Source organism: Triturus cristatus, chromosome 2_2 (assembly GCF_964204655.1).
Source record: "Triturus cristatus chromosome 2_2, aTriCri1.1, whole genome shotgun sequence".
Taxonomy (NCBI): Eukaryota; Metazoa; Chordata; class Amphibia; order Caudata; family Salamandridae; genus Triturus; species Triturus cristatus.
In genome coordinates, this window is record NC_140582.1 from 54,146,093 (window position 1) to 54,162,570 (window position 16,478).

At 44.7% G+C, this 16,478-nt stretch overlaps 1 protein-coding gene across 2 annotated transcripts in view; it reads right to left on the minus strand.

Moving 5' to 3' along the window:
* The window catches only part of LOC146861821 (uncharacterized), a 1,143,841-nt gene that overhangs the window by 19,069 nt on the left and 1,108,294 nt on the right, over positions 1-16,478 (minus strand). For both annotated transcript variants that reach the window (XM_085643198.1, XM_085643199.1), the window contains exon 18: positions 1,117-1,163. In XM_085643198.1, the coding sequence (XP_085499324.1) occupies positions 1,141-1,163 (23 nt within the window). In that variant the 3' untranslated portion in view covers positions 1,117-1,140. The remainder of the gene's footprint in view (positions 1-1,116; positions 1,164-16,478) is intronic.

Consider the following 16,478-nt stretch of genomic DNA (forward strand, 5'->3'; position numbering starts at 1 on the left):
GGATTGTCCATTAATGTTACAAGGCTAAAGCTCTCTGAAACACTACAATACCCAAATACCTGCACTATTTCACAGCACATGATCACATTCCTTCTCATTGGCATCACTTAAAGGTAATCTGGTTCTAATGCTCTGTTCTGCTGTACTTCTTCCAACGTATACTCCATCTTCATGGTGTGCAGAGCCACTCACACATAACACTAATTGAAGTACCTTACTCAACCCCAGACACTTCCCACTATAGAAATAAATGCGCATAAATGACGTGTTTCTACATTAATTCAGAGCCTGCTTTCAAGATGATCCTTTTAGCAAATGGAAGTGGGTTGCTGAACTTTCACAGCACTTGAGGGAACTTCCATATGTTTAAAGGCTCCCTCATGCCTATTATATTGCATAATGGAGGGTTATTCATGAGACATCTCATTATATGGACAGAATGGGCGTAGAACTATTTGCACGAAAGTATCACACAGAAATGTCACTGAAAACATGAAAATGCCACTCATAGGGAAAATGAAAACGTGGCAGCTTTATTGGAGTAGTAATGGGGAAACAGGGACACACCATACAGCACAGGCTTGTTTTGAACAAACACTCTCAAAATATGCCCGCCTTAAGTTTGGATGTAGGTACATGTTGGCCAGGATTTCACTGAGATAACATTAACTCTGAACTGTCAAAAGGAAAATATTACCTTGCATATCCTCGGGGCACTAACAATTCCAACTTCACATCAGAAATCAACTAGGGATTACCATAAACAATGAACATTTGTAAAATAATGTATAATAAAAACTGATTGTCGATGTGGCCTGACCATCAGATGCAGTGCAAAACAAGTCTGCATGTCATTTATTTATCTATTTTTGATTCTTGTTTTTATGTCTAAATGTATTGCTTTTTATATAACAATGACACGTTGTCTGCAGCTACTACATAGGTAGGGCTTGTTTACACAGGGAAAAGGTGGAGTCTCAGCAATATTTTTTTGAGGAAAACTATAGCATAATATCACCCCAAAAAGACACACAATTTTAATGGAACAGTTAAAAAATACCTAAAAAAACAGAACTAGCCAGTTGTCAGATGTTTAGCTTGCAACGATTAGCCTACCTCTCATGTTCACGAGCAGTTTCATTAAGGAGAGCTAGAGCCGGAATCTGGAGTAGAGCAAAACAAAGAGGCAAGTGACAATCAGTACATGACCACGTAGTGGTGAAAAGAGAAAAGCACAATCATAGAAAGACAGGCCTGTCATTCAACATTCTGCGATGCCCTTTGCTTAACGGGTGGAATGAATATTGCAGAAGAAAGTGTGGACATATGTCTGGTGTTGTATGAACCATATCTTGAAATTCCTAATGTCAGGCTATCCTCCAATCTAGGGGGCTTCTATATTTTACAACATCAATCCATTGTACAAGGTTATTCACACCTATAAAGCTGTGAATACACAACCCAAGTCTGTTCCCGAATATTGGTCAGTCTTTTCCTCTTTTCGCTACTCGCTCACTTCCCAAAAGCTTGTCTCTTGACCATTCATTGGTTTCTTAATTTCAGGGATCATGGTTGTCAACACTTTCACTCAGCGTTTTGTGACTTTGTTTTACTTCCCCCTGGTCACACAAACCAAGTGGATCACCCATTGGGATTATTAAACCAAAGCATTCAATCTACACTGAGCATATTCGCCAGCTGCAGCACCACTGAGTAATTCCAATTGAAAATAGCGTACATATGAGCAGCGCCACTGGAATTTTGCGATTCTGCACCTGCAGAATGTTCCACATAATTGTGCACTTGCCACATAAAAGTATGTTTTTTTTTTGTTTTAAGTATTGCTATGTTTGTTTAAGTATTGTTTTAATTTCCGAACGGGAAAAAGCCTTTTGGGATTTACCATCCCAAAAGGACCTCGCAATATAGGGAATTGCAAAATGTGCAAGTCTCTATTTTGCAAATGCATTTAACGAATCGCAAATTGTGATTCCTTAAATGCAATGCAGGAAGCACCCAAGTTGTGCGAATTTGCCCTAAGAAATCGCAAATTACCACCAACTTCAAGTTGGTGATAATTTGCGATATCTTTGAAAAGTGCACTTTTTTGCATTTTTCAAAGTGCCATGTGGTGCACATACATTTGCACATATAAATATTTCACGGTGCAACAGGGTGTCCTTTTGACACCCTTCCAAACTTGAAATTGCATTCATGGGTACTTGCAAATTGCGAATGTCTTCCCATTCATTCCTATGGGCCTCTAGGCCCATAGGAATGAATGGGAAGGTATTCCTTGATTGCGAATCGCAATTTGCGATCCGCAATTAAGGAATATTAAGGAATCGCAATTATTATTGCGATTCCTACATACATTTCATTTTGCGAGTCCTTAATAGCGATTCACTAAAAATCGCTATTATGGACTCGCAAAACTGATTTTTCATACAACTGGCTTTAAGGGCTGTATTTATGTCTGATATATGTTTTATTGTTGTATGTCCTCTATTGTAATGATTTTTATTAACCAAACAATACATTCATAACAGGATTGGGACATTGCAATTGGGGCCCAACAGTGGATGTCCATATAGTTTTGGGTGTGCAAAAAGTGGAAGCACTATAACAACTGTCTTCCAGGTAGCAAGGGTGAAGTAATGCTAAGTTGTTGAAAGTAGAATCTTTAGAACTTCTTGGAGGCATGGAGAAGGACACACAGGAGGAAGGACCTGGAGAGCCAGTAGAACTGCTTTGCTGCAATAGCAGAAAAGCCTTTTTACAGCATAGTTATTTGAGCATGTGGACATGTTAAGGTGGGTGAGGTCATAGCATTAGGTTGTATGGTTTCTATCTGAGATCAGCAGTTTCACAGCAAGGTTCATTACTCTAGAGTCTTGAAGGTGTTTTCTGCATGCAGTTGACACAGGGAACAGTGATGGGTATGGGCTAATCTGTGTCTATATTATTCTATTAATAAGACAGGCAGCAACACAGAAGGCACATTTTAGAGCAATGAGGATGGCTCTGGCAGTGCGGCAGGAAGGCGTTGCCCCATGAATATAGGGTGATTTTTTTGGCTTTTTTTTCTCTTTCTTTGAATTATCTTCTAGCGCATCCACCTGTTGCTTGGTGTCTTTTACCGACTACCCCCATTTTATCTTATCTGTGATGAGAGAGTGCTATTAAAAATCCTCAAATGGATAAATAAGGAAATAAATGTTAAGGCCATTTTCACATCCAGTTACTCTACAGCTTCAAGGCCAGTTGGTAGACCTATCTCGATCTCTGCAGGAGGACAAATTAAAGAAATAATATTTAATCAACCAAGATAGCCGAAGGTAAAAGAAGAATAGCATTTTCCATATTTTAGAGGTAAACAGACTTGAATGTACCTTATTTTAAATACATTCTACTAAAATATTGAAAAATCTATTTGTGACTGGTAAAAACACTTTCAGTGCTCTATCCAGACTATGATTTGATTCATCTAACTCTTTAAAAAGAGTTAAGCCAAATGTTTTAAAAGAGTTAAGACAAGTCAGTCGGTTAGATTCAAGCACACCATAATTGCTGAAATTAAATGTCTTACATGAGTTGTTATGTGGACTCATCTCCTTAGATTTGGAGGAAAAGGGGAAAACATGCTAACAAGTCCTTCAAACATTCTTTCTCTGACCTGACAGGTATTGCCTGGCTAAAATATTCTGAAAAGTTTTGCCAAACTAAGTGTAAGTACAGAATGTAAAGGAATAAAGTTGTGCCTGTTAAACCATGTAATTAGACATCAGAAATTACCCATTAATGCATGAAGTGTTTGACAAAAATCAACAATAAACCAGCAAATCTGCCCTTTCACATTTGTGGGAAACATTTTGGGCAGAAAGTAAAAGGAAAGAAGGGAAAACCACTGGACAGCGAGAAAAAAAGTGTTTTCAGGAGAATCCTCTTCTGGAAGCACTTGTGGATGGTGCAGTTAGTTGATGATGATAGCAGAAAGCATGCATGTAATGTACAGAAGGTTTAGGATTGAAAGAAAGTGTTAGTAGTTTCTTTCAACCTAAGAACATGAATTGATAAGGGCTATATTCATGCTATACCTCACAAAAGCTCCACCTAACCATATGCTATAAGATACCAAAATTATTAGCAATGCCGAGGAAGATTTTATTCATTCCTGCAATCACAAATAATCTTGCAGCATAAAAATTAACTTATAGGCGAACATTACGAGATTGCAAGATTTCCGCGTGAGTGCACCTGCAGCAAAATCCACCAATTTCAAGTTTTGATCCCAGAAAGGGGAAAACATTTGCATTTAGGAATACATACATCCTTTTCTAGGGTTTTTTCTTTTAGTCCATGAGGCAAACCCACTTACATTTACCTCCTGTCCAGAGCAGGTGGAACATGTCTGTACGAGGCCTAGAGGGGGCCAGGGAGTTGAGTGCAGCAGCAGGAGATCAAGACTGGGTTAGGCCAGGATAGAAGGGTTAGGCTAGTAAAAATGTTATGCAACACACGTGGTGTTGCATCAAAATTGTTTCATATCATATAGCACTTTAAATTGATCCATCACAGAAATTCCTACGTTTGATACAAAGTTAAACATAACACTGCTAACGTAATGGGGATACATTTAGAGGATCACAGACACTGGCTTTAATTAAAATGTAACTATGTGCCATGAACTAAATGGCTGAAGCAAATGGTAGTAACTTAACAGGACACAGTCCGAATTAAATAATAAAAACATGTGAATCTACTATAAAAGCCTTCTGTAGAATTAACTCTACTTTTCCTCCCACTGGAGTAGGGTCTTCTGTTACATATTGAATTTTGATGAACAACTTTAGAGTTAGAGCACCAATTTCAGAGATCATTGAAGTAAAAGACACAGACACAATCTTGTACTTTGAGGCTTGAAGGATCTAACAGATTTGAAGGGGTGGTTCTCCTGAACATCCTTCTAGTGGCCTGGTGGAAAGGTTTGAAGTGTACTTCGGTGCAATTCAGTTGCATCTCATAATCTGCACTAACGCTTAGAGGTGGGCGGGTCACTGAACGTTTGAGCCAGGCTTGAGCCTGAAGCCTGTCTCTGGCTCAGGTTGAGGTCCTGTAGGAACCTCAAGCCCATAAGTATCCGAGCTTCAATGAGGCTTCTGCCTGCCACCCTCCCTCTACCCAGGATACAGCTTTACTGCCTAATCTGCAGACTATGGAACTGGGGAGCCAGGTTTGAGTCTTGGCATCAGCTAAGCATCCTGTGATTCAGAGCAAATCTCTTAAATGTCACGATGCCTATAAAAAATTTATGCAATCTTGTGAAATGTAAGTTGTGCTCATGTAAAGCGCCCCAATACCTTTAGGTCAATTTTGTCTATTTTGACACAGATCAAAACAAACCCTTAACATAACTAAGGACAAATAGGAACCATTAAATGGCTGATTTGTACGAAGTGAATCTAGAAAACCTGTATAAACCATGGCTTCCCCGCTTAAATTGTGTGATCTTATGCATATTTTATTTCACTAAAGCTCCTTTTTTCATTATTGGGAATGAAAGCACTTTCACATTTGTGAGTTCGGAATATCAGTTGTACAAACACCTAGTGTGTTCGATTTAATAGACAATAATGTTACTCTGTAAATATTAGGGCCTGTTAGAAATGGGATTTCTGGCTGGCTAAGGCATGCGCCACAGCCAGGCAGAAATCACCACTCTAGTCAGGGTAAGGAAGTTACATGCCAGATATGAAGATAACCCCTGCTCACCCCCTTGGTAGCTTGGCACGAGCAGTCAGGCTAATCCCGGAGGCAATGTGTAAAGCATTTGCGCACGCACACAGCAACAACATCCCAGGCCCACCACAAAAGAAACTCCACACAAGGTTATATATAAAAATAGCCTTTGTACTATCATAACACATTAGAATAGTAAGCACATATTATACAGGGTGCCACCTGGCACTAGGTCATATTTACAAGGGATTATTTACACCTGACAGGGCCCACTGGACCACTGTCAGTACCATCAACAAAGTGAACTTAGTAAATATAGAATTTATCATAAACATAGAACACAACCAGTGACTACTGGTAATCACTGTACTTCGCATCGGCCTGTAACATAAACTACATTATGCACAGCATCAAACCAGGCGCGAATTACCTTCTGCGCCAACCTCACCATCATAAACACATGAGGCAATCATCTCACCAGTCTAAACGCATTGGACCCTAACCTCCTAAGTATAACTACATTGGGGAATAAATCTCACTAGCATAAACCATAATATGCGAACCAACCTCATAATCATAAAACACATTTAGAGGTATCAACACTGGTGCGTAAATCATTCTACCGAAATCACATTTCCTAGCACCCACAATCACAGTAGGGCCTGGCGCCCTATAAACCTAACAATCCCAACAGCCCCCCCGACCAACTGGCCATCCCAAAGAAGGGGCTCAAATGCCCTGTGTCCCGAAAGTCAGGGAGCGCTGCCAATGCAGCGAAAGCCAGGGGTGTGCCACTGCGCAAACCTAAACGTAGCAGCTGCCCACTACTTGCTGGGCAGCTGTGAATCTCAAGAAGGAGGCCTAAACGGTGCAGCTGTCACTAAGTGCTGCGCAGCTGTGGGTCACACTGGCAGGCCTGGCACTCACTGTGCCCTCTGATCAATTATGCAAAAACGTTGCAGCTGGTGCAGTGCAGCTGTGAATTAACAGAGTTAAGGGGCCCTCGCACAACTGTGCCCTCAGGCTTTGCTGGGGCACTTAAAACAATATTGCCCCCATTGGTGCAGCTGCCCACTGTCAGGTGGGGCAGCTGGGAAAATCGCCACTACACAGGCCCTGGGCACGCCTGGTGGGTCCGCCCAGTTCACAACAGCACCGGCCCTGTCCCTCGGACGGCACCACAACCCTCAGTATTTTCTGACCAGGCCTGCGGGCAGGTCTCGGCCGGTCTTCCAGACTCCCTCCCTGCCGGGAGGGGGAAACCTCTTTTCTCCTCTCGCTGCTGGCACCCGCGGGGCTCTCCCTCACTCATGGGAGCCTAGCGCAGGCAGGCGCCAGGATCAGGGAACTCCTCCCCACTTCACCCGGGCCCCCTCCTGGGTTCCGGGACTCTGCTCTGGAGCCGCGCAGCTCCGGACGGCATCTCCAGCGGCGGACTCTTCTTCTCGCGGGGCTTCCCTTCCGTCCCGGAAGCCCCGCCCACGACATCGCAGCCTTGCCTACCTTCCGGGTCGCGCTGGGCAGCGGCCCGGAAGGGATTCAATGTGCGGCTCGGGCCGCGGCGGTGATTTCTCTCGGGTGGGCAAGCGCAACACTGCGGGGTGGGCACCCGCCAATTCAAATTTCAAGATAAAGCGGGGTGGGCTTCCGTTAGTTTAAATAAAGATACCGGCGGGGTGGACACCCACCGAACAAGGCACATGACGGGGGAATCCCTATGCTGGGGATTCCCTCGCTTTTCTCTGGCAGCGCAGTGCGGCAAACTCCAGCTCCTCTCTTCTGGAAAAAATTAAAATTAGCGCTCACAGGGCGCTCGAAGCACCAAAAGCCCTGTTCTCTAAGGAGGGGAAGTCCCAGCAAAGGTTCTGCCCAAATAAGGAAGAGAATAAGTCCATGGGTATCAAAAAAACAAGAAGGGTCCAAAGAAGCAGTCCTCCAGGCATCCAGGGGCAGGGAAGGGTCCAGGGAGGCAAGCCTTCCCCTGAGCCCCAGCAGCAGCACGCCCCTGGTAGATTCAAGTCCACAAACAAGAACATTTTCATGAGGTCACAGCCCCTTCTTTTATACAGCATTTTCTTTTGTTCTGCAACTGTAGGGCAAGGGGAGAACCAGATACAATTGGTTCAGGAGCTCTTTGTTTAGCTCAGCTCCCCTCTCTATTCACAGGACAGGCCAGGGACATCAGACGCACCACAGGAGGTGGAGCCAGCATTGTGAAGGGAAGGACCAGCCCCATTCAGTTCCCAGGAGCAACTCCCATCTACATGCAGATCTCCCCATTCACCACCGGGCAGACTCACCCTGGCTCCTGGAATTCCCCAGCCCTCCCAGCTCCTGTCAATCACAAGCCAGACAGGCAATTCACATCACACAGCACACAGACATGCCAACTTCTAGAAGTGGCACTTCTCCACCAGTCACAATAAATCTGCGCACACCTTTGCGCAGCATTTATTCTCACGAGTTCGCACATACCAAACTCGCCCTTGCACTCCTCTCACATCAGGAACTACCATGGACACACATATCTCCCACGCATTCCTATGGGAGGGCAGGCCAGTCTCACTAAATGTAACACAGAGCGCACGCACATTACACTGGGAGACAGTGCTAAAGGGCCTAGAGGCCTAAAACTACTAACACTACATTGGGAAAAAGGCCAGGATAAATGCCAAAAGTTTAGGGGTGAACCTTACCTGGCAAAAGGGCCAGGTCCAACAGGGCCACTATGGGATTTACATGACAACTGTCTTGTTAACGAATGGTTCAGGTTTAAAAACTATCACTTTTAATAGGTACTTCTCAGTGCAGCGCTACAATGTAACAATTTAATGTTAAAGCTTCCACAGGATAAAGAAATACACTCTTTTGAATTTTGAAAAGAGCTTTTCATATTTTACATGATATTTGGTGTGTGATTTACATAGCAAGCATTTTTCAGGGCTCGGTTAATTTGATGACTCATCCACCTCAATTAATGCAGTAATCCAACAGCCAGAGTTATAACTGGATTTTGATACTAAAGTAAGGATTAAACACTTAACTTTGCATTTCTTTGATTGTGAAATGGTTGTTTGCAATGCGTCACAGTCATGCATTTAAATACCAATCGGTGTAGTTTGACCGGTGGGGTCAATCTTGTAACATTATTGACTGTGGAGCTATTGAAAAACATTTAATGGTTCTCATGTGGCCTAGTGACATTAGAAGCTTGAAAGGTCACAGAAGGATATGAAAAAATAATAATAAGCATTTATTACTGCTTTAAAATATCAAACATACTTTTAGCAATTGAAAGTGTAGCCCTGTAAACCCTGTCTAAAGTCCCACATCCATGCATACTGGCAGCAAATTGAAGTATTAAAAGTGATACGCCTGATTCACACAGATAACTTACATTGCTGAGTTATATTTTTGAGTAATTTTACTACTTTTGCCAATTCACAAAATCAGAGTTTATATTTACTCCAAAAATGTCACTAATTTGTCTCCACCAACTAGAGCTATACACTTTTGAGTCTTATACTTTCGAGTAAATTTAATACTTTGGCTGGTCACAAACTCTAAGTGCAAATTTAATGTAACTAACACTCATAATTTGTGAATATCCAGATAGTCATAAACTTGCACAAAAGTGTAAATAACTCAGAGACATGTGTAGATCCTTGCTCGTAGAGTGGTGAATAGCATTTTGTAATATGTTAAGTAGTGCTACTTCACAAAAAACAAAACATACTTTGTGGATATAGGTTCCACAGTATACCACTGCCCAGCTGCACCTCAGAGAGGTATTCTCCATGCACAATGTGTAAATGTAGCATTCTCTGTTCAGGTTAGAGACCAGAATGCCCCAATATTGGTGATTGATCCTTTTCCTATTTAATAAGGATGCAGTTAAAGAGATGACCACTGTCACCTCTTTTAATTTTCTCACCTCATTACTTGATGGAGGTTTAAAAGCATATTATGTAATGTCCAAAATACCCTGCTTTGTTCCAGTGCCAAGTTTTTTTGACCGAGGGAGCAGGGGAGGGAGTGCTTCATGTTACTCAAAGGGCTAGTCTCCAAGAACAGTGAGGATGTCACCTGAATTCTGAAACTTGCTGGAGAAGCTGATGATATGCCTAGTATTTAGACAAAACAATGTTTCAATGTTGACCACAGTGGGTCCAGAGCAAGAAGTGTGATCCCCAAAGGGGATACTGAAATTGAAATGTAAACAGAGCGGTTAGTCATACTGGGAAAGAAGAGTAGGGTAACATACGTCGTATAAAATGGACAATTTATTTTACACAGGTTTTACTTAGTACTTAAAATAGTTTTCAGGTGCTCACACAAAGTGAAAAGTGGGCATGTTGTGACAAGGTGATGGTGAATTTAAAAATATAACATCGCATTGACACCAGAAAATAGAACTCCACAAGATTTTATACAGTGGAAGGAGTTCCTGTTGTAGGGGTCTACGTCATTTTGATCTTTACAAACTTAAGATCATCTTCGGGACATATAGTAAGCAGTCTGAAATCTCTATTAGTATTGGGCGGCACCGGACACGAGGTGGTTGCAAAGGTAATGTCAGCCGGGGTCAGGAGATGACGATTGCGTGGATGAGTCTACCTTAAGTTAATAGTAGCCGCTACCCAGAGAGGGCCTTAATAGGAGTGCGGGAGCAGGACTGTAGATCAACAGTACCGGCAGTATGGGCTTCACTAGTTGCTCAGTGCGAACGATCACTATTTACATTTGCAATTAACAGGAGTGCGGAATCTGGTCTGTAAGTCAGCAGTTCCGGCGGTATGAGCTTCACATGTTGCTCTTTACGAACGATCGCTATTTAGTCAGGAGACGAGGTTGTCTGCCGAGTCTGTTTTTATTTGTAGATCACAGGTAGGGGTGAAGCACCTTCCTGGTGGCCGAGCAGCAAATGACTGGGATGGAGCGAACCAAGTTTTTTTTGACCGAGGGAGCAAGGGAGGGAATGCTCCACGTTACTCAAAGGGCTAGTTTCCAAGAACAGTGACAATGTCACCTGAATTCTAAAACTTGCTGGAGAAGCTGATGGTATGCCTAGAGCACATAAGCCTAGCTGCAAACTCAGAGATGGAAGGAGAGTGGCTGGCCCTTAGTGAAGAAAGACTGTCCATGAGGAGGAGTCTTGGCTGTTTCTGTGGGTCACGCAGAGCAGAAGTAACTCACTGCCTTCAATGAGCAAAGCCAATTTTGACCCAAGTCATTAGGGTTGCCGCAATCTCTTGCTGCAGTTCCTGCAGGAAACTTCATTAAGAGGCTACCCTTCAGAATGTCACTTGCTGTCTGGCATTCCCACTGCAGTCCCTGATGGGTTGGAGTTTCTGCCTGCCTATATTATTCACCTGTGAGGAGCTGCCTACACCATTCCGCAAACCTCAACTGCTGAAGACAAGGACCTACCTGCGCCGGCCCAGAGGTAGCAACTGCCTGAAAATGAGCCCCTGCCTGCAACATGTCAGAAGCTGCAACACCTGAAGATGACTTTCCATAAAGCAGGCCTGTCTTGCGGTTCAACACCATTGGCCAGGGGATTTATCAGATCAACTCCTGATAGAATTTAAGTGGGCGATGTTCCTGACAGTAACAACTGGTGCATCCAACCCACAGGTTCACTGAACACGGAACGTGGGCCTGAACTCATGTAAATGAAAATATGCCTGACTCACACAAAGGTGAAACCAGCTGCTAACTTTGCCATCATGAACTCGCTGGGTATAAAGACTATTGAACTGACCTGCAAAGTATCCACTGCAGCAATCAATATTAATCTTTACCAGTGCATAGTCAATGCCTACACCTATGCCTTTCCATAAAGTACCATAAGGTTCTATAAAGGACTTTCAGGGCCAGAAGGGAAGGAAAAGTAGCTGTGTAATGCTTCAAATGTTTTTGCCTAATTCTTAAGAACCTTGATTTACTCCCAAAAGAAAGACGAATTGCACCTCTCCAAAGTACAACTTACTCAGTTCTCATGACTACAAGACTGACGTCGGAAAACAAGATCACTTACATTGAAATCAAGAAAGCCTCAAAGAACCTCAACATGGGAAAATTGTTGGGCAAAGTCAGAGTTTCTACTGATGAAATGGAAAACCCCCACTTAACCACTCTCCCTCTGCAACGATCATAGTAGGCCAAAACAATTTGCTTTCTAAAACTGGAATTCAATAGGGGACAATATGCCTGATTCCTAAAGCAGAAAGTGTTTCTTGGACTGGGGAAGTGACCAACAGATATTGCTAGAACCAAGCTGCAACAATTGAAGAGACCCAACTCGGGCAAAAACAGTTGTGGGTTGCTTGTCTTTTGGTACACAGGGGGCCTTGTTTGCCAGTTTGGGCTGGACTGTTTCTATTGGGAAAGGTCAAAGACTGAGTTGCATATGGCTGGGTTTAATCTGCGGTGACATAGCGAGCAAAAAAATGATGGATTGGGGGGAGGCCCCGAGCAATTACCCTTGGGTGCTATGTAACAGACAAAGTCCAATAGATGTAAAGAAATAAAGATCATGATTGTAGTGTCTTGAGATTATCTGTGCTAGGACCTCGCAGTTCTGGGCGGACTCAATAGAGGAATTATGTAACTGGCTTGGAGGTGTTAAGGTGTGATTATTAATGGTTATGACGTAATGCGAAGAGAGTATGTGTGTTTTATGCTGAACACTAAGGAGTTCTGATACAGAGCGCTGTGCATGGCGTTTTTAATTTGCAGGCTTCTGGGCTGGGGAAGACGTGACAACTGGCAATGAGTAGGAGATATGTGCCCCAAAGAAACAGACTGCTGTCCCTGAGAGTTTGCAGCGATATAGCAAATTGCTTGTGCCATGCCACTTGTGGCTCAAGTCGATGCAAAGCAACATGCAATTGGCGTATGTGAAGTTAAAGCCATGCTCAAGCCCATATGCGACCTTTGAACAAGTTGAAGGCCCCAGCGCAGGGGCACAGTTGAAAAACCCAGCCAAAACACACTGGTAACGCTAAAAGAAGCTATATTAAGCTGCACCATAACTTAAAGAAATGACCCAAACAAAACATAAAGACAACAGCAAAGACAATCATGTGTAAGAAACAGAAAACTCACTCGTCGATGATGAAGAAAGCGCAACACGGTCTTTGAAATAGCAGGATGACACAAGCTCAAGCACAAAGCAAGTGCTTACAGAAGGTGTAAATTCAGGTGCACAACTAATGCAGTCAGAACAGCACATACTCTTGACAGCGGCAGAGAAGAGTGCGCAATACACAGCAGCCGTGTTTCTAAAACCATCATCTCCATTTAACACAGACCAAAAGCAGAATACCGGCACTAGATGTACCGCATGGATCGAGACTTTCAATGACTTTCTTAGATACCTTAGAACAGGGGTCCCCCAACATTTCACTATGAGGGCCAAATCATATATTTTACAAATATTTTCTGTCCGAAAAAAAAACAGTTTTATATCTAAAACCGGGTAACACCTATTAACAGGGCTCGACTGGGAACCCAAAGCAGCCCTGGCAAATTTTGTCAGACCAGCCACCCTATGTTGTGTAGCAAGGGAGAGGAGTGAGCGAGACGTGACACTCTTGAGACGTTGTGACTCTGAATAGGATGGTGCTTGCCCTAGTGAAGGCTCGCTCCGCCCCCCAGTGGTGTGTCTGATCACCTAGCCCCCACCTGACAAAGGGGAATAGGAGCTTGCAAAACAAAGTGCTCCAAATCCCCCCTGAACCAGTTGCATCTGGTTCCGCCATGCCCTGCACTCAGACAAAGGAATATGTGGTATAAGTAAAGGGGCTGTGACTCCATGGAATTGTTCTGTTCCTGATGTGCTGGGGGCCTGCTACTGCTGGGGCCCAGGAGGAACCGCCATGGGAGCTTACCTCCCTGCTGGAGGGCCCTTTGTGCTGTCCTCCCTGGGCCCAGCTGGCCCCTGGACCTGGAAGAACATTTGGCTGGGGCTTATTCTTGTTTTTTTTAGGCAGAACCTTTGCTGGGACTTGTTCTCCTTTGCTGCAGGACGTTTGCCTGCTTCTAGCGCCTCATGAGCGTTTTGCTTTATTTTACCTTTCTCCCAAGGGAGAGCATGTGGGCTATTGCAGCGCTGCGCTGCATGAGGGGGAAGAGGGAATCCCCAGCGTAGGGATTCCCCTCCGAGCTGTGGAGGAGCGGGTGCCCACCCCGCTTTATGCTGATTCATGATGCGGGTGACCACCTCGTGTTGTCCGCCCTAGTGGGTGACCACCCCACAGTTGCCGCCGCATCAATACTATTTTGCGAAGCCGGAGCCCACCCGGCATCGCCGCATTTATTTATTCCTGGCGGGAGCCCACCCCGCATTCTTGTCCTATCGAGCAGGTGCCCACCCCGCATGTGGTGCTATTGGATTATGGCGGGTGCCCACCCCGCTTCATGCCTTTAGTAAAACGGATGCCTACCCCGCATGGTGCCAATGAAGAAGACGAAGAAGCTGCCGCTTCTGGGAGCAACCCAGAAGCCAGGAGGCCGTGCCTGGTTGTGGTGGGGGGAATATGGTGGAAGCCACCACCGGGAAAATCGTTGGGAGCCTTGCGGGCTCCACAGTGAAGTCCCGGGTCCCAGGAGGGGGCCCGGATGAAGTGAGGCAAAGAGCCGGATTCAGCCTCCCCAGCGAGGGAGGAGAGCAGAGCAGAGAGTCCAGGCTCCAGAAGAGCCCCAGTGGGTGGGGGCCTTCTGAGGGCACACCAGGGGGAGAGTGTCTTGTGCCCAGGAGGAGCCTGTTAAACGGGGCCCTCAGGCACACTTGGTGCCATTGCCTATTTCACGAGCAGCCCCGCTTGACAGAGGGCCACTCCATGGTGTGTATGCTTTGTGTTCAGAGCCCGTGTGGCTCCAACATGGGGAGCAAGCTATTTAAAAGCCCCGTGGGGGCCAGAGGGCACCGTGGTGCCGGGCTTCCTCACAGAAATGGTCACAGTTGCCCCACTTGACAGTGGGCAACTGCAACGATGGGGGCATGTTATTTGGAGAGCCCCAGTGAAGCCCAGTGGGCACAGTTGTGCCAGGGCCTATTTGACTATTCACAGCTGCCCCGCCAGATAGAGGGCAGCTGCAACGTATCACATACTGTTCAGAGGGCCCAGTGAGAGCCCAGGCCTTTATTGGACCCACAGCTGTGCAGCACTCAGTGCTAGCTGCCACATTTAGGCCACAGTTCTTTGGGGGCAGGTTTTCAGAGATAGAAGTGAGGTGCACTCCTTTGCCCCAGCGCAATGGCGCACCTTGGATTCTTCTGCCTTGGCAGCAGCCCTGACATTCTGGACGCAGGACATTTGAGCCCCTTTCAGAAGACCAGTTGGCCAAGGGGGACTGTTATGTTTGTAGGGCGCCAGGCCCTAATGTCATTTATGTGGTGCTAGGAAATGGGATTTATATGCTATGATTTACGCACCCTGATTTATGCCTCTAATGTGGTTTTATGCTTAGGAGGTTTTGCATACTGTGTTTATGTTTGAATTATTCTCTACTGTGGTTTAGGTATGAGGTTATTTGCCTACTGTGGTTTCTGCTAGTGAGATTATTTCCTAACGTGAGTTAAGCTTGGGAGGTTATGGTCTAATATGTTTAGGTTTATGAGGTTGGCGCAGAATATATTTCACGCCTAATGTGATACTGTGCATGATATGGTTTATGTTACAGGATGATGCAGAGTACAGTGTTTGCCAGTACTTACTGGCTGTGTTCTACATTTATTAAATTTTCTACATTTCCTATCTTTACTAAGTGATGGTTCTGACAGTGGTCCAAGTGGCCCTATCATGTGTATATAATTCCCTGCAAATATTGCCCAGTGCCAGTTGGCTCAGTGTATATTGTGTGAGTACTATTCTAATGTGTTTTATGATAATATAAAGGCTATTTTTAATATAACCTTGTGTGGAGTTCCTTTTTTGGTGTGCCTAGTATGTTGTTGCTGTGTGCATGTTGCGCAAATGCTTGACACATGGCCTCCAGAATAAGCCTGACTGCTCATGCCAAGCTACCAAGGGGGTGAGCAGGGGTTATCTTTGGCTTGTAATTCCCTTGCCCTGACTAGAGTGGTGGTCTCTGCCTGGCTTTGGCGCAAGCCTTAGTCAACCAGAGATCCCATTTCTAACATTGGTTGTCAGCAGTGAGGATAGGACTTGTGTTTGCGAAGTACCAGAGCGACAACTGATTAAACTACAAGCTCTGCATTTTACATGGATGGGGATTATTTTGTCTGAGTTTGTTTTAAGTGTCATTTCTTTTTGAAATGTGTTTTATTGTTGCACTATGAGTTGGGGGTCCTGCCAAGGACAGAAACCAGAGAATCGGGAGGAGTGACTCCCCTTGTGCAGACTGCTATTTCTTGGGTTGGCCTGAAGCTGAAGGAGTTTTGTACTGCCCTTGTGCAGACTGTTATTAATGGGGTTGGCCTGCAGGGCAAGCTAAAGTTGTTACTGCTCCTGCACTGTCTGCTATTTCTTGGGTTGGACTGAAGCTGAAGGAGTTGTACTGCCCCTGTGCTTTCTGCTATTTCTAGGGTTGGCCTACGGTGGTACAACTCCTTCAGCTTCAGTCCAACCCAAGAAATAGCAGACAGTACAGGGGCAGTAATTGGCATGGAGTAACTAGCTCGGGACGGTAGATCATCCCCTAAGTGCAGTGGTAGTTTTCTGGAATCCCCAGTAATGGTGGGATCCAGTGGTAGCAGCAATATGTAGTCC